This window comes from Callorhinchus milii, unplaced genomic scaffold (genome assembly GCF_018977255.1).
Source record: "Callorhinchus milii isolate IMCB2004 unplaced genomic scaffold, IMCB_Cmil_1.0 Scaffold21, whole genome shotgun sequence".
In the NCBI taxonomy this organism is placed as follows: domain Eukaryota; kingdom Metazoa; phylum Chordata; class Chondrichthyes; order Chimaeriformes; family Callorhinchidae; genus Callorhinchus; species Callorhinchus milii.
The window spans coordinates 140,434-158,265 of record NW_024704762.1 but is presented as its reverse complement, the minus strand read 5'-3'; the positions used below and the strand labels follow the sequence as shown (position 1 = coordinate 158,265).

The 17,832-nt window shown below is 49.0% G+C and overlaps 2 protein-coding genes and 1 non-coding gene across 3 annotated transcripts in view; 2 read left to right on the top strand and 1 right to left on the bottom strand.

Annotated features, from left to right (window-relative positions):
- The window catches only part of LOC103184529 (E3 ubiquitin-protein ligase Arkadia-like), a 94,998-nt gene extending 82,522 nt beyond the window's left edge, over positions 1–12,476 (bottom strand). Inside the window, exons 1-2 of the mRNA XM_042342827.1 lie at positions 12,422–12,476; positions 11,208–11,649 (exon numbers count right to left, since the gene is read on the bottom strand). Of these exons, the coding sequence (XP_042198761.1) occupies positions 11,208–11,617 (410 nt within the window). The 5' untranslated portion in view covers positions 11,618–11,649; positions 12,422–12,476. The remainder of the gene's footprint in view (positions 1–11,207; positions 11,650–12,421) is intronic.
- On the top strand, positions 164–235 carry trnas-cga. Its single transcript has one exon. It is a non-coding gene; the product is annotated as a tRNA-Ser (tRNA).
- A 332-nt stretch (positions 12,477–12,808) lies between the features above and the next one.
- Positions 12,809–17,832, top strand: part of rab8a (RAB8A, member RAS oncogene family) — a 44,206-nt gene continuing 39,182 nt past the window's right edge. Inside the window, exons 1-3 of the mRNA XM_007902560.2 lie at positions 12,809–12,986; positions 15,998–16,058; positions 17,355–17,415. Of these exons, the coding sequence (XP_007900751.1) occupies positions 12,863–12,986; positions 15,998–16,058; positions 17,355–17,415 (246 nt within the window). The 5' untranslated portion in view covers positions 12,809–12,862. The remainder of the gene's footprint in view (positions 12,987–15,997; positions 16,059–17,354; positions 17,416–17,832) is intronic.

Sequence of the window (17,832 nt, the reverse complement as noted above, 5' to 3'; positions counted from 1 at the left end):
CACAAATGATGTGCTGCATATTTTCAAAATGAAACAGTTGTTGTGAACAAATTGTTGGGACACAGACTACAATAACAAAACAAGTCATCATAATACCGCAAAAATTATCTTCTCAAAAAGAAGTAAAAGATTCAAGTTTAAATATACTTTGCATAATAGTATGAGTCCTGTAGCTCAGTGGTTAGAGCACTCGCCTCGAAAGCGGGAAACCTGGGTTCGATCCCCAGGAGGGCAGGTTTCCCGGTTGGACAAACTTCCTTACTCCCCAGGCCTCTGTCTACCTAGCAATAAGTAGGACCCCGGTTGTTAGTTGATTGGTGTATTGCATTTCCGGGGATAATAATTCCTTCAAATAATAACTGCTGTGCCAATTGGCTTCTGTGTTTCACCCACAAATATACAGTCAATTCACTTCACAGTATATTCTGTGAAGCGCTTTGAGACATTTCCAAGAAGTGATAAGACCCTATAATCAAATGCAAGGATTATTATTATTATAATAAAGATGTTCACAAGCTGCAGTGTCTGAGTATCGTGTTGAGCAGGGTGGTCCAATCTGGTGAGGGCCAGATGCCCTGTTTGAGAACCACAAAACTCTGCCCTCACTTCCCCTCTCCGTCTGTGCTCACTCTCATTCGCTGTTTCTCTCTCTCTCCCCCTCTCCCTCATGCTCTCCCTTTAAATTACTCTTTCCTTTCTCTCAATCACTCTCTCTCACCCCCCCGCCACCTCTCTGACCTCCTCTCTCCTCAAAACAGGCCTCCTCCTTATCCTCCGAGTCATCTGCTTCACTCTCAGCGGCCGTGCCTTCAGCCACTATGCCCCGAGGCTCTGGAACTGCCTTCCTCACTCCCTTCCCATTTTCAGGTCTCTGCTGAAGACCTTTCTTTTCGACCGCGCCTTTGGTCACCATCCCCCCTCTCCCCCCGGCTCGGTCCTGGGATCCGTTACTGTGAAGCGCTCTGAGACGCCGTCCGGCGTGGAGGGAGCTATATAAATCCAAGTTGTTGTGTCTTTCACTCCCACTTCTCCCTCAAACACTCATTCTCCACCCCCCTCTCCCTTCATCTCCTTCTCAATCAACCGCATGGCTAACTAGTACAGATGCCCTGTTTGAGAACCACAAAATGCTGCCCTAACTCCCAACCCCTCCCCCCTCTCTCACTCGGTGTTTCTCACTCACTAGTGAGCTGCATGGTTGATTGAGAAAAAGGATGGGTCCTCCTTGCCGCTGCCAAGAGGACAGTTCGCCAGGGAGAGAGGGAGTGAGCAGCCCAAAGTTTTTTGCTTGTCTCTCTCAATCCCCCTCCCCCCGGCTCCCATGAAATACAAAATTGAATGGGACCTGGGCAATTGAATGACTAAGTAATTATACGATTTATACAAATCAGATTTATGCAAGATGTACTGTACGCTTAAAAGTTCCAAATCCCTAATTGTGTTTCTCAGGAATGATAATAAATTATCCCGTTTCCTGAATTCCACAGCTCCAACCTCACACCACAGAAAACAGTTCGGCTTATGTAATAATAATCAACATCAATGCATCTGATATAGCGCCTTTTGACAAGGTTTACTGTAAAGTGTAGAACCTGTGAATTTTGCAGGCAAACTTCATCTGCCATGTGTCTGCGTGAGACCTGGGTTTGATTCCCTGTAGGGCGAAATGTTAGATAAATTTCGTTACTCCACACACCTCTGTTTACCTAATAATAATAATCCTTGCATTTGATATAGCGCTTTTCACGTCTTTTAGATGTCTCAAAGCTCTTCACAGAATATACTGTAAAGTGAATTAACTGTATATTTGTGGGCGAACGCGGCAGCCAATTGCGCACAGCAATGTCCCACAAAGAGTCATGGATTGAAAATGACCAATTTGTTATTGTTTTTTGTTTTGTTTTGGAGGATTATTATTAGGCTCTGTGTGGAGTAAGGAAACTTGCCCAAGGTTTCCCCCGGCCTGGAATTGAACTCGGGTCTCTCACTTGCAAAGCGAGTGCTTTAACCACTGAGCTACAGGACTCCACTAGCAGTAAGTAGGAACCTTGAGGTACCTGATTGGCAAACTGCCTTTCTGGGAGTAATAATTCCTTTAAAAAAGATTGGTCACTTCGATCCATGACTGTTTGTGGGACACTGCTGTGTGCAGTTGGCTGCCACATTTCTCCCACAAAATATACAGTCAATTCACTTTACAGTATATTCTATGAAGTGCTTTGAGACATCTCAAAGACGTGATATGGACTATATCAAACGCAAAGATCATTATTATGTCCTCCTGCAGTCTGATACCATCCTCCTCGCTGTTTACTACGTTCCCAAGTTTTGTGTCATCTGCAAACTTTAAACTTTTGTTCTCTATAGGTCCAGGACATTAATATATATTAAAAAGAGCAGTGGTCCCAATACTGACCCCTGGGGGACACCAGTGTATACTTCCCTCCAGTATGAAAAATAACCATTCACCTGCTTTCTCCCAGCCAATTTTGTATCGACACTGCCACTGTCCATTTTATCCCATGGACTTCCATTTTGCTAACTAATCTATTTTGTAGCACCTTATCAAATGCCTTCTGAAAGTCCACATACACTACATCAACTACACTACTTAATCAATCCTCTGTTATATCATCAAAGAACTCAATTAAATTTGTCAGACACGATTTGTTGAAGACAAATCCATGTTGACTGTTTATTAATTATGTTTCTCTAAGTGAAAATTAATTTTATCCCAGCTTATGGTCTCCATAAATTTCCCCACAATGACGTTAAGACGATGGGCCTGTAGTTACCAGGTTTATCCCTCTCCCCTTTTTTGATCAGTGGTGTAACATTATCAACCCTCCAATCCTCAGGCACTATTCCCATATTCAAGGAGGATTGAAAGATTGTGGCCAGAGCCTCTGCTATTTCCACCATAACTTAAAAATCGAGGAAGCATCCCATCCGGACCGGGTGACTTTTCTACTTTGAGCGCTGATAACCTTTTCAGTATTTCCTCTCTATCTAGTTGCATCCAATTTCTCTGCCTCCTCCACCTTTACAGTGACATTGGCACCATCCTCTTTTGTGAAGACAGAAGCAAAGTATTCATTCAGTACCTTAGCCATGCCCTCGGCCTCCACAACAAGATTTCCTTTTTGGTTCCTAATCAGCCCCACCTTGACCATCCTTTTACTTTTTAATGTGTTTAAAGACATAAAAATCTTTAGAGTTTCCTTTATGTTACCTGCTAATCTTTTCTCATACATCTTGCTCCTCTTATTTCCTTTTTGAATTCTCCTCTGCATTTTCAGTATTCTGCTTCATTCTCTGATGTTTCTTGAAGCTGACCTTTATCATAAGCTTCCTTTTTCTGTTTCATTTTAATTCCAATTTCTTTAGTTATCCAGGGAGTTCTAGCATTGGATGCCCTACTTTTCCCCCTCATGGGAATGTGTTTGTTCTGTACCCTAACTATCTCCTCCTTGAAGGCCTCCCATTGCTCGTTTACCGTTTTACACATCAATCTTTGTTTCCAGTACACTTTGGCCAGATCCCTTTTCAACTCACTGAAACTAGCCTCTTCCTGTTGAGTATCTTCAGCTTTGATTGTTCCTTGTCCCTGTCCATAAGTACTCTAAACCTAATGATGTTGTGATCACTGCTATCCAGATGCTCTCCTACTGAAACCTGCTCCACTTGCCCCACTTCATTCCCCAGGACTAGATCCAGCACTGCTTCCTTCCTCATTGGGCTGGAAACATACTGATCCAGAAAGTTCACCTGTACAGATTTTAGGAATTCTTCCCCCTCCTTGCCCCTTACACCATTTTTCCCAGTCTATGTTTGGAAATTGAAGCCCCCATTATCACTATTCTAATGTTTCAACATCTTTCTGAAATTTGCTTGCAGATTTGCTCCACTCTCTCCTTCCCTCTATTTGGCTGTCTATAGTATACAGGGTAACAGCTCCTCTTCTGCTCCCTAACTCTAAGAAACACGATTGGAGAGACTCATAGAAAGGGAATGGTAGGATTGGACAGACCGAAGCTGGGACGCAACGACACATTCTAGGGCCTTGGAGAGGAAAGGGAGATGGGTTGATCGCTGCGGAGTCCTGTAGCTCAATGGTTAGAGCACTCGCCTTGCAAGCGAGACATCTGAGTTCAATTCCAGGCAGAGGGCGAAACCTTGGGCAAGTTTCCTTACTCCACACAGAGCCTAATAATAATCCCTCCAAAACAAAACAATAACATTGTCATTTTCAATCTACGACTGTTTGTGGGACATTGCTGTGCGCTATTGGCTGCCGCGTTTGCCCACAAATATACAGTCAATTCACTTTACAGTGTGTTCTGTAAAGCGCTTTGGGACGTCCTCCCGACGTGAAAAGCACTATATCAAATGCAAGGATTATTATTTACAAATTTTGTTGTTGTTATGATGTAGTAGCCATTACAGAGACCTGGCTACAAGCTGGGTATGACTGGGAGATAAATATTCCAGGCTTTAAGATCTTTAGAAAGAACAAGGAAATTGGGAACTGAGGAGGAGTAGCAATATTGATAAAAGCACAATTACAGTCATAGAAATAAAGGATTTCAGTAAGGTGATCTGGCCTTGGAAATACTGTGGGTAGAAATAAGGAACAGTAAAGGAGGTGAGACTCTGGTGAGAGTTGTCAGTGTCTATGCGAATGTGTCTCTATCCTCCGAATGTGTATCTGTTTGTGAACGTCTCTGTGAATGTGTCTGTGTTTCTCTCTCCTTTGTGTCTGTGTGTATCTAATGTGTGTGTGTGTGTTTTTGAATGTCTCTGTGTGAATATGTATCTCTCTCTCCTCTGGTCTGTATGTTTGTCGCTCTGTGTCTGTGCGCGTGTAAGTCTATCTGTGCGCGCGTAAGTCTGTCCATGTCTGTGTGCCGGTCTCTGAGGTAGACAGGAGCTGGTGAGCTCCTGTAGCCACACAGTCAGGGCACTGAGTGTCTTTTTTGGAAGATCTCCAGGCCCTTCTGGTTGGTGTCTGTCGTCACCCCCCAAAAGGGCCCCATAGAATAAATAAAATGTTAATGAAGAAATTATAATTTTTTTTGCAAAAATCCAATACGTGTTATTTCCTCATTTTTAGTTTTCATCAACAAAATGAAAAAATGTAGGTTGGCAGTAAAATGTACCTCAATAGCACCAATCAACCCCCCACAAATTCCCACGCAATTTTTGACAAATATTTCCACACTCTTCTATTGGCCCAGGCCATGATCCAATAAAATGGTGGAATAGGCTTGAGGGACTGAATGGCCTACTCCTGTTCCTATGTTCTTACTCCCCAGTTTAACAGTTTATGTATCATGCTGCAAGCCAAAGCCCTAACTGGCAGGATGGTTCTAGCTGGACATCAGCGGGAAAGCTTGCCAGGAAATTCTATCAATGGCAACCTTTGCAGTTTTACTAGTTAGACTGCAGCAGTTACCCCCAACGCACACTCTGTGTTCCCCAAGCCTTGGCTGTTGCCAACCTGTGCCTAATACGTTCCAGAATTAGGTGAGCAGGATGCGTCCCTCCAGGGGGAGAGAGCGCATTCTTCAGTAATCTATCTTACATGTTTAGGTGGGATGCATAAAATCTCAGTTTGGTTGGATAGTCTTAAGCATAGTGATGGGTTTCTGCATGGAAACTCCAGGACTCCACGAATAAGGATGTAACATCAGAGAGGAGAAACAAGGAACATAGAGGACTGTGAGAGTCCGATAACTTTGGAATAAAGAGTAGTCATCTTCCTGGCCAAAGTTTTGGAACGCATGGTTGAAATCAACTTCGCTCACACCTCTCCCTCCACTCCCTACTTGAACCCCTCCCTTGGTTTCCGCCCTGCTCACAGCACAGAAACCGCCCTAGTCAAAGTCACTAACAAAATTCTGTCCATTTGCGATCAGGGCTCCTCTGCTGCCTCTCAGACATCAAGTCCTGGATTAGAGCTAACCTTTCCAGCTGAATGTCAACAAGACCGAGACCCTCCTGCTTGGCTACCATACATCGGGCACTGACAGCATCTCCCTCCATGTATGCACTCTACATCTCACGGAGCCAATACAGAACATTGGTATCCTGTTCGAACTTCAATTGTTGATCATCCCCCAACTCCGTGCCATGACACCCTCCACCTTTCCCCACCTTCGCAATATTGCCCTGCTCTGCCAATGTCTCTCATCCCAGGGCGCTGAGATACTCATCCACGTGTTCATAACAACCAGGTTAATCTATACAAACTCTCTGTTTGTTGGCCTTGCAAACTCTTCCCTCCACAGGCCGCAGATCATTGAGAACTCTGCAGCCCTCTGCCGCACTAGGCTCCGCGATCCTATAAACCCCATCCTCGCCCGACTCCACTGGATCCCATCACACAGAGGGTACAGTTCAAGATCCTGCTCCTCACATTCAAAACCCTTGACGGTCTTGCTCCTCCCTACTTCTGTGATCCCTGCTCGTTTCCTCTGCTCAGCGGGTTTCGGCCTGCTTCACATCCCCCAACCTTGCCCGCCACACCATTTGCAGGCAGGCCTTCAGCCTCTCTAACCCCACCCTCTGAAACTCCATCCCACAGACACAGAATTATACAGCACAGAGGGAGGCCATTCGGCCCATTTTGTCTGTGTCGGCTCTTTGAAAAGAGCTTCCAAATCAACCCCACTCCCCCGCTCTCTCCCCATAGCCCTGATCAACCCCACTCCCCCGCTCTCTCCCCATAGTCCTGATCAACCCCACTCCCCCGCTCTCCCCATAGCCCTGATCAACCCCACTCCCCCGCTCTCTCCCCAAAGCCCTGATCAACCCCACTCCCCTGCTGTCTCCCGACAGCCCTGATCAACCCCACTCCCCTGCCCTCTCCCCATAGCCCTGATCAACCCCACTCCCCCGCTCTCTCCGCATAGCCCTGATCAACCCCACTCCCCCGCTCTCACCGTAGCTCTGATCAACCCCACTTCCCCGCGCTCTCCCCATAGCTCTGCAAACTTGTCCTCCCCAAATAATTAACTACTTCTTTATTAAAAGCTGTTATCGAATCGGTTCCCACCGGCCTTTCAGGCAATGCATTCCAGATCCCAACAACTCGCTGTGTGAAAACATTTCTCCTCACCTCCTCTCTGTTTCTTTTAACAACTATTTTAAATCGGTGTCCTCGGGTTATCGACCCACCGACCAGTGAAATAGTTTCTTCTTGTTCACCCTATCGAATTGCCTCATAATTTTGAACACCTCTTCTTAACCTTCTCTGCTCCAAAAAGAATAACCCTCGCTTCTCTCGCCTCTCCTGATAACTCAAGTACCTCATTCCTGGTACCATCCTGGTCAATCTCCATTGTACCCTCTCCAATGCCTTGACATCCTTCCTAAATCCCCTCCAGTCCCTATGGGCAGCACGGAAACCGCCCTGGTCAAGGTCACCAATGACATCTTGACCATCTGCGACCAGGGCCCCCTCTGACTCCTCGTCCTATCGGCCGCATTCGATACGGTCGACGACTCTATCCTCCTCCACCGCTTGTCCTCCCACGTCAACCTTCAAGGCCCTGTCCTTGAGTGGTTTAGGTCGTACCTCTCCCACCGTTTTCATTTTGTCTCTGCAAACGGCTTTTCCTCCACCCCCCGCACTGTCTCGTGCGGTGTCCCTCAGGGCTCTGTCCTCGGTCCACTCCTCTTCACCCTCTATCATGGGGTTAACTTCCACATGTATGCGGATGACACCCAACTCTACCTTTCCTCCTCCACCCTCAACTCCATGACCCCTGATGTCCTGACAGCTGCCTGTCCGACATTGAGTCCTGGACGAGAGACAACTTTCTTCAGCTCAACGTGCGCAAAACTGAGGCCCTCCTGATTGGCTCACGTCAGCACCTCCGTTCCTCAGGCGCTGACAGCCCTCAGCATCCAAGGCTGCACTCTCCACCTCTCAAAGCCATCAGGAACCTCGGCGTTCTGTTCGACCCTGAGCTGTCCTTTCTTCCCCACATCCGCGCCACAACTGGCACCGCCTTTCACCACCTCCGGAACATCGCCAGACTACGGCACTACCTCACCCCTCACGCGGCTGAAACTCTGGTCAACGCCTTTATCACCTCAAGGCTGGACTATGGGAACTCTCTCCTCGCCGGCCTTCCCGGCCCTCCCTCCACACTGCAGGTCATTCAGAACTGTGCAGCTCGAGTACTGTCCCGCACCAGACACCGCGCCCACATCACTCCCACCCTCGCTCGCCTCCACTGGCTTCCCATCCCCCAGAGGATCGAATTCAAGATCCTCATCCTCACCTACAAGGCCATTCACGGCCTCGCTCCCTCCTAACTCTCCGACCTACTATCCCCCTACCTACCTGCCCGTACCCTCCGTTCCTCTGGCTCCGGTCTGCTCCACATCCCCCGCCCCAACCGCCCTACCATCGGTGGCCGGGCCTTCAGCCTCTCAGCCCCCAGGCTCTGGAACTCCATCCCCCAGTGCCTTCGCCGCTTCCTCCCTTTCCTCCTTCAAGGCCGGTCTCAAGACCTTTCTCTTCAACCGTGCCTTCAGCTCCCCTCTTGACTCTCTACCCCCTCCTCGCTCCCTCCCTTCCCTCCCCTCACCCTGACCATTTCCCCCCTCCTCGCTCCCTCCCTTCCCTCCCTTCACCCTGACCATTTCCCCCCTCCTCGCTCCCTCCCTTCCCTCACCCTGACCATTTCCCCCCTCCTCGCTCCCTCCCTTCCCTCCCCCCACCCTGACCATTTCCCCCCTCCTCGCTCCCTCCCTTCCCTCCCCTCACCGTGACCATTTCCCCCAATGCTCGGGCCCTGACCCAACTGTCCAGCGCCTTGGGACGTCCTCCCGACATGAAAGGCGCTCTATAAATGCAATCTTGTTGTTGTTGTTTTAAAGTGTAGGGCTCAGAACTGAACACAGTCTCTAACTGAGGCCTAACCAGTGTTTTATATAAAGGTTCATTATAACTTCCCGAATGTTGTATCCTATGCCCCTATTTATAAAGCCTACTATCCTAAGCCTAGTATCCCGGATGCTTTTTTAACAGCCTGTCCTGCCACCTCAAAGATTTACTATATGAACCTCAGGTCTCTCTGTTCCTTCTCCCCCTTTAAAATTGTACGATCAGCTTATATTGCCTCTCCTCATTCTTCTTCCCAAAATGCAACACTTAGCATTTCTCCAAATTAACCGTCATCTGCCACGTGTCTGCCCATGTTACCAGTCTGTCTATGTCCATTTGCTACTCTCCTCCTCACTGTTTACTACTTTTCCTAACTTGGAAATTGTCCTCACTATACCCAAGTCCAGGTCATTTATATAGATCATAAACAGCAGTGGTCGCAATACCAACCCCCGGGGAACACCACTGCACTTCCCTCCAGTCAGAAAAACAACCGTTCACCACCACTCTCTGCTTTCTGTCTCCCAGTCAGTTCTGTACCCGCTGCCACTGTCCCTTTAGTAACATGGGCATGGGCTTCAATTTTTCTAACAAGTCTATTATGTGGCACTTTATCAAATGCCTTTTGAAAATCCATATAAACTACATCAACTGCATTACCTTCATCCACCCTCTCCATTACTGCATCAAAAAACTCTTTATTAAGTTTGTTAGACTTGATTTGCCTTTAACAAATCTGTGCTGGCTGTCCTTTACTAACCCATATTTTACTAAGTTAAAATTTACTTTGTCTCGGATTACAGTTTCTAGAAGTTTCCCCACTACTGACGTTAGGCTGACTGGCCCTTTTTGTACAGGGGAGTCACATTTGCAATCTTCCAGTCCTCTGGCACCACCCTGATGTCCAAGGAAGATTGAAAGATTGTGCCCAGAGCCTCCGTTATTTCCACCCTTACTTCCCTAGGATGCATCCCGTCCAGACCGGGTGACTTATCCACCTTGAGCACCGACAACCTTCTTAGTCCCTCCTCTCGGATTATTCTTATATTATCCAATTTCTCTACCGTCTCCTCCGATACTGTGGCATTGGCTGCATCCTCTTCTTTTGTGAAGACAGATGCAAAGTCCTCATTCAGTACGTCAGCCGTGCCCTCTGTCTCACAAGAAGATTTCCTCTTTGGTCCCTAATTGGTTCCACTCTACCTTTGACTAACCTTTTATTCTTGACATGCTTATGTCAAGAATAAAAGGTACCTTAGGGTTCACTTTTATGTTACCCTCTAATCTTTTCGCATACAATCTCTTTGCCCCTCTTAGTTCCTTTTTCAGTTCTCCTCTATACTTCCTATATTCCATTTGATTATCTTCTGTATTTTGGACCTGACATTTATCGTAAGCCTCCTTTTTCTGTTTCAATTTCCTCCGCCTCATCTCCTCCCTTGCCTCCTTTAAGACCCTCCACTTCGATCGTGCCTTCGGTTACTGTCCTACCCCTACCCTCCCTGCCCTCCACCCCTCCTGTGACCCCAACCACCAGCTTGGATATGGCTCCCTGACTGTCCAGCGCATTGAGACATCCCCCTGACCTGAAAGGCACTATACAATTGCAATTTGTTGTTGTTGTTGATGGAAAGAGTATAGTGTGAGCTTACGAGGATAATACCAGGGCTGGCACGTTACTGCTATCAGGAGAGACTAGAGAGGTTGGGCCTTTTTTTCGCTAGAGAAGAGACATTTAAGAAGGGACCTAACAGAAGTGTTTAAAATTAGAAAAGGGTTTATTAATGTTAAGCTGTTCCCACTGGCTGGGTAGTCCGTAACTATTTCACACAGAGGGTTGTGAGATTGTGGAACTCGCTGTCTGAAGTAGTGGTTGAATCAGATAATATAGAAACATTGAAGAGGAAGCTAGACCTTTACATGAGATAGCGGGAAATAGAGCGTGTGGGAGGGAGTAACGAGTGTGTTGAGACTTGTGTGGTGTATAAACACCGGCACAGATGTGTTGGGCTGAGTGGCCCATTTCCGTGCTATAGAATCTGTGTAAATATGTGTGAATCTTTGTACCTGTCAAGGTACTCTCTTGGGAGTCAATATATCCCAGAATCCAGAGGGCTCTGGAAATTTAAACACAATGCTTTCCCAACAGCCTTTTAATATCTGTTCAATACACTCAGCTGGAAACCATCAACTCCTCAACTTTTAACTACAATATTTCTGTTTAAGATTACCTGCCTGCAATTTTATATAAGAAACACTGTTCCATCAGACAAAGAGCACTTCTGAGGCTGTTGAGTAGAAAGCTTACCTGTGAGCGCCATCCCAAGAAGTCATCCTCCCTTCATTGTTTTCCGATGACAGTTCGTCAGAATCCACTAGATCGGTGCTTGAAGACAGGGATAACTCCCTGCCACTGGAAGAGTCATCACTTGTGTGTGTGTAGCTTTGCAAGCGTCTGTCACTTTGCAAAGCGAGCTTCAGTTCCTCTGAAAAACAGGACGGTTCTCGATTCAAATATCTGGTCCACTGGGTAGAAGTGCCACCTTCATCCTGCAGTTTCATCTTTGAATCAGGAGTCACTATTTTGTCATCTTGGGTAACATGGTTGACCGCCAGAGGATGAGGAGAATCAGTGAAGATTGCTAATGCTTTCTCCGCTGGCAGCTGATCTGCAATGCAGGCGTGCAGGATCTTCGGCAACTCAGCTGTGGGTTCCATAGTCAGGAACACAAATGCATCACCAGCAGATCCTGCATACAATGACACAAACATGTTAGTATGAGAATACCCAACACAAATCACAATCACTATGTCATATACAACAGGTTTATCTTTGGCAAATTTTCCACTCCCAACATATACCATTCAAACACCCACAACCTACACACAATACTTATACAAAGACACCAACATTTTTATTCGCACACATGAACACAGACATAGACACACGCACACAGAGTAAAACACAGACACAAAACCATTTCCTCTTGATGACCTCTCTGGTACTATCACCCCCGAGTGATAATTATTGTCCTCAACTTCACAACCTCTGACAAGAAATGCTTCCAGACCTAAATCGCTCTCATGATTAGTTGACCTGAAAGCCGTGGCCCACGAGGAACCCAACCGCACAGAGCAACAACGTGAGTGAAGAGGGTGGGGAGGAGGGCCTGGAGCACAGCGTCAACAGAGGGCCAGTGGGGGGGGACGAATTGTGAGCACTCCCCCGGGGGCAGGGCCACATACACACACATACAGTCCCCCACACAGGGGGGCACGCCCTCACCCCCCCCCCACACACACACACGGACACGAACCCCCCCCAACACACACCAACGGGCACACCCCCACACACACAGGCAGCCCCTCCCCCCACAGGCACGCCCCTCCCCCCACAGGCACGCCCCTCCCCCCACAGGCACGCCCCTTCCCCCACAGGCACGCCCCTCCCCCCACAGGCACGCCCCTCCCCCCACAGGCACGCCCCTCCCCCCACAGGCACGCCCCTCCCCCCACACTCACTGTGAGGGCCGCGCTGGGCGCCGCCATGGGCCCGGTCTCGCTCTGACACTCTCACCTCACTGTGAACTCACTTCCGGGTCCGTTAAGATGCGCGGCAAGTTGCCCAGAGCCGCTCGCGCTCCGTTCCCTTCCGTCACAGTACAGGCGGCAGCGCCTCCGCGGGCAGGTCCTTGCTGCTGGGAGTGAGCGTTTGGGCGGCGGATGCGGTTGGGCGGCGGATGCGGTTGGGCGGCGCCGCGCGGCTCTTCGCTGTCGGGTTCCCGGCGGAAATGGTTGTCAGGCTGAGCCGAGGCGCCTGAGTGACGCAGCCGGTGGCCAACAGCCGCGAGCAGGGCGGGGCCAGTGGGAACAGCTAACCAATGAGAACGCGACGCTACACGGCCCTGACCAATGTGAAACTGGAGGCGGTACTTCCGGCGGAGCGGGCGGGGGGAGGCGGCCATGGCGAAGACGTACGATTACTTGTTTAAGCTGCTGCTGATCGGCGACAGCGGCGTCGGGAAGACGTGTGTCCTGTTCCGCTTCTCCGAGGATGCGTTCAACACCACATTCATCTCCACCATCGGTAATGGCGGCCCCGGCCTCTCTCTCACAGCAGCCCGCTCGCGGCTCCCTGCTCGCTTCCGGCGCTCGGAGCCGGGCTGTGAGAGTGTCGCTGCAGGCCGGGCTGGGGGGTGTGGCCCGGGGCGGCCGCTGGGGGGTGTGACTGGGCCGGTGGGGGGTGCTGGGTGTGGCCATACTGGGGGTGCGTGGCCAGTGGGGGGGGGTGGCCAGTGGGGGCTGGGCTGGGGTTGTATGTATGCGGATGACACCCAACTCTACCTTTCCTCCTCTACCCTCAACTCCCCGACCCCCGATGTCCTGACAGCTGTCTGTCCGACATCGAGTCCTGGACGAGAGACAACTTTCTTCAGCTCAATGTGCGCAAAACTGAGGCCCTCCTGATTGGCTCACGTCAGCGCCTCCGCACCTCAGGCGCTGACACCATCAGCATCCAAGGCCGCACTCTCCACCTCGCAAAGCCATCAGGAACCTCGGGGTTCCCCTCGACCCTGAGCTGTCCTTTCTCCCTCATATCCGCACCACAACTGGCACCGCCTTCCATCACCTGCGGAATGTCACCAGACTACAGCACTACCTCACGCGGCTGAAACTCTGGTCAACGCCTTTATCACCTCAAGGCTGGACTATGGGAACTCTCTCCTCGTCGGCCTTCCCGGCCCTCCCTCCACACTGCAGGTCATTCAGAACTCTGCAGCTCGTGTACTGTCCCGCACCAGGCTTCGCGACCACATCACTCCCACCCTCACCCTCACCCTCGCCCTCACTCCCACCCTCACTCCCACCCTCGCTCGCCTCCACTGGCTTCCCATCCCCCAGAGGATCGAATTCAAGATCCTCATCCTCACCTACAAGGCCCATTAACAGCCTCGCTCCCTCCTACCTCTCCGACCTACTATCCCCCTACCTACCTGCCCGTACCCTCCGTTCCTCTGGCTCCGGTCTGCTCCACATCCCCCGCCCCAACTGCCCGACCATCGGTGGCCTTCAGTCTCTCAGCCCCGAGGCTCTGGAGCTCCATTCCCAGTGCATTCGCCACTTCCTCCCTTTCCTCCTTCAAGGCCGGTCTCAAGACCTTTCTCTTTGACCGTGCCTTCAGCTCCCCTCTCGACTCTCTACCCCATCCTTGCTCCCTCCCTTCCCTCCCCTCACGCTAATCATTTCCCCCCAATGCTCAGGTCCTGACCCAACTGTACAGTGCCTTGCGATGTCCTCCCGACGTGAAAGGCACTCTATAAATGGAATCTTGTTGTTGTTGTGTGGCCAGTTGCGGTGTGGCCGGGCTGAGGGTGTGTAGCTAGTGGGGGTGTGGCTGGGCTGGGGGGGTGTGGCCAGTGGGGGTGTGGCTGGGCTGGGGGGGGTGTGGCCAGTGGGGGTGTGACTGGGCTGGGGGGGTGTGGCCAGGCTGGGGGTGTGTGGCCAGTGGGGTTGCGGCCAGGTTGGTGGGGGTGTGTGGCCAGTGGGGGTGTGGCCGGGCTGTGGGGTGGGTGTGGCCAGTGTGGGTGTGGCTGGGCTGGGGGGGTGTGGCCAGTGGGGGTGTGGCCGGGCTGGGGGTGTGTGACCAGTGGGGGTGTGGCCGGGCTGGGGGGGTGGGTGTGGCCAGTGTGGGTGTGGCTGGGCTGGGTTGTGTGGCCAGTGGGGGTGTGGCCGGGCTGGGGCCACATTGATCAATATTGTTGATGGCAAATCAGCCATGTTGTTAATCCCGTAAATCATCAACTTGTATTTAGATGGTGTCCGTCACTCAGGGTGGCTCACGTTCCACAGCGTAGTTCCACAGGTAGTGTCCCTGTTAAAACCCAAGCATTAACAGATGGTGCGGAGGGACTGCGGGATGGAGTTCCAGAGGGTGGGGGCAGAGTGGCAGAAGGCCCACCTGCCAATGTTGGGGCGAGCAACCTTCCGCCACTCTGCCCCCATCCTCTGGAACTCCGTCCCTCCGTCTCGCCACCTTCAAGACCTATCTCAAGACCCTCTTTCGACTGTGCTTTCGATGTCCCTGCTTCCCCCCCACCCCGACCCTCAGCTCGGGTCTGAAACTCTTTGTCCAGCGCCTTGGGATGTCCTCCCGACATGAAAGGTGCTTTACACATGTAATTTTGTTGTTGGTGGTGCTGGTGGTGTTAAATGAATCGGGAGACTGAGTTCGCGCTCCATTCCAGATAGAGAATTTTCCATGTGTTGGTGTTGTGCATATGTGGAATTGTAGATTTTTATTATCACATTTGAGATACTCTGCACAAAGAAAAGATACAAAGTGTTTTGCTGCCAGATTTTTCCAGTAATTTAGGCAACTGCAGAATCTATTGCTATTCGTAAAGGGCAAAAGGAACTGCTGGATTAGTTCAGGGACTGTTGCTGATACAATACTAAATTACATTTGTAAAGTGCCTTTCAGGTCAGGAGGACATCCCAAGATGCTGAACTGTCAGAGATTAGGACCCAAGTGGGGGGGGTGGGTTGGGATCAGGGATGGTGGAAGGCAAAGAGGGTAGGAGACCGAAAGCATGGTTGAAGAGGGTCTGCCATGAAAGAGGCAAGGGAGGGAGTGAGGCAAAGGGAATGTGTGATGGAGTTCCAGAGTGTAGGGGAAGAGAGGTTAAAAGCTCGACCGCTGATGGTGGGGCAGGCGGGGTACATGGAGCAGGGAGGGAGTGGACAGATAAAATATGTTTGATGCAAAACATTAGATTGGTAACCATTTGTCTCTACATGGTAGATAGGAGACGAGTCGGCTGCTTTTAATGGTTTGGAAGAATGAGACAAGCTTTGTTTACTTGGTGCATTTATCTGTCCTTGCTTACTTTCATTTCACTGGCCGTTTCCTGTTCTTGCCCACATTAAGTACTAGCAACACGCTATCAGTAAACTGTCCTTGCACACAGTATACACATTAAAATACAGTAAAAAACATAAAATTGTCAGGAGAAGAAAGGAAGAGTATGATCTGGCGATGCTACAGAAGTTTTGTCTGGTAATATAAAGATAGAAATGTGTTGTTTTCTTTTTTTTAAGGTATTGACTTTAAAATCCGAACAATTGAATTGGATGGCAAGAAAATTAAACTGCAAATATGGTAAGGAGCCAGACACATGGCAAAGAGTAAAGGAGTTCATTTAGGGTGAAAACATTTGAGTCAGGCTTTTCGAATCCTGTGCTAATGCTACGCCTGATCTCCTAACCCCGCTCCCTCTGCTCAGCCAGCTCTGGCTGCTCCACGCCCCCCGACCCACATTGGCAGGAGAGCCTTCAACCACTCTGCCCCCAACCTCTGGAATTCCATCCCCCAATCACTCCGCCTCGCCCCCTCCTTAGCCTCCTTCAAGTCCTGCCTCAAAACCCTCCTCTTCTACCATGCCATCAGCCACTCCCCTTCCCCTCCCCTCCCTTCTCCCCCCCTGACCCCAGCTCAGGTCTGAAATGCTGTCACTGTCCAGCGTCTTGGGACATCCTCCCGACGTGAAAGGCGCTATACAAATGTAATGTTGTTGTTGTTGTAACTGAATATTCTGGTTAAAAGGCAGTTGGATTTCTTTTCAGTTTGTTGAATCTGTGTGCTCATCCAGGTGAAGAGAAATGTTCATTCATGCAAGATGTTTGTGCTAAGCATCATGGCTTAGATGCTGACTAAGACAATCACGTTTCATTTCCCACCAGTCATCTTGTGGCCTTTCTGATTGTGGCCAACAATTGTCCAAATAAATTAGTCATTCACTTTATGCCCGTTTGTAAACTTTGTTGTGCGCATTTAGTTTTTGTGTTCACCCACAAATACAGTCACCGCAATCTACAGTAAATCATGTAAAGCACTTTGAGATATACTCCTGATTTGAAAGGTGCTATATGCCAAATGCAAAGATTCTCTATATATAAATATACTGGCAGGTAATTAGGGACTGCTTTTCTGCATGGTCTCACATTCATCCAAATTAATTTTAACTGCAAACCTTTCAGTGTTTCGCCGTATAGAAAGTACTTTTATTCTATTAATCTAGGTTCCAAAAATGTTTCACAGCACTTGTTTCAGTGTTCCCTTGATAAAGCTATGTGGTTGCTGTGAAGGAATGTTTTTAAAGTTGCAAAGACAATAGATATCAGGAACAAAACTGAACAAAAGCAATCAAAAGTTGCTCAGTGTTTTGAATTAATATTTATCAGAATGAAATGACTTATGGGACGGGGGTGAAGTGGGATATGAAAATATCATGGAAAGAAAGTCAAATATTATGATCTAGCTACCCATAGCAAGAGGTCCATTGTATAATACAATATATTGTATCGAAAGATTGTGAAATGCTCGAAAGTGGGTTTTGGTACTTTACAGTTGTTACTTTGGTGGTAAATCTGAAAAATTTGTGTTCAAATATTTTAGGGACACAGCTGGTCAAGAACGATTCCGGACCATCACCACTGCGTATTATCGTGGAGCCATGGTAAGTGCTAATAACTCCAGTTTTATGCTTGACTGCTGGAGGAAACTTCTAACTGCAAGCAGTTTGCACAGAAACAAGTCTGCAAAAGTGTTTTTCTCCATATGAGAAATCCCACTCTCCAGTTGCTTCACATACCCTTTAATATGCCTGTTTTTCAAGCATCTAGTTTCAAACAGAATTGATGGACTCGGCTTCAGCTACAATTTGTGGCAGAGGATACCTTATTTCAACTCCCAACACCATTTGTGGAAAGAAATATTTTCTACCCCCCTCCCATTCTTTTTGTGATTATTTTGGGCCCTTTGAATATTGGACGGAATAAACAATATGAACATCAAACTGGCACATCATGCACTGAACTGTGTGATGGGTCCTCCCACCATGCTAAAGACAGATGTCCATTGAATAAGCTGATGA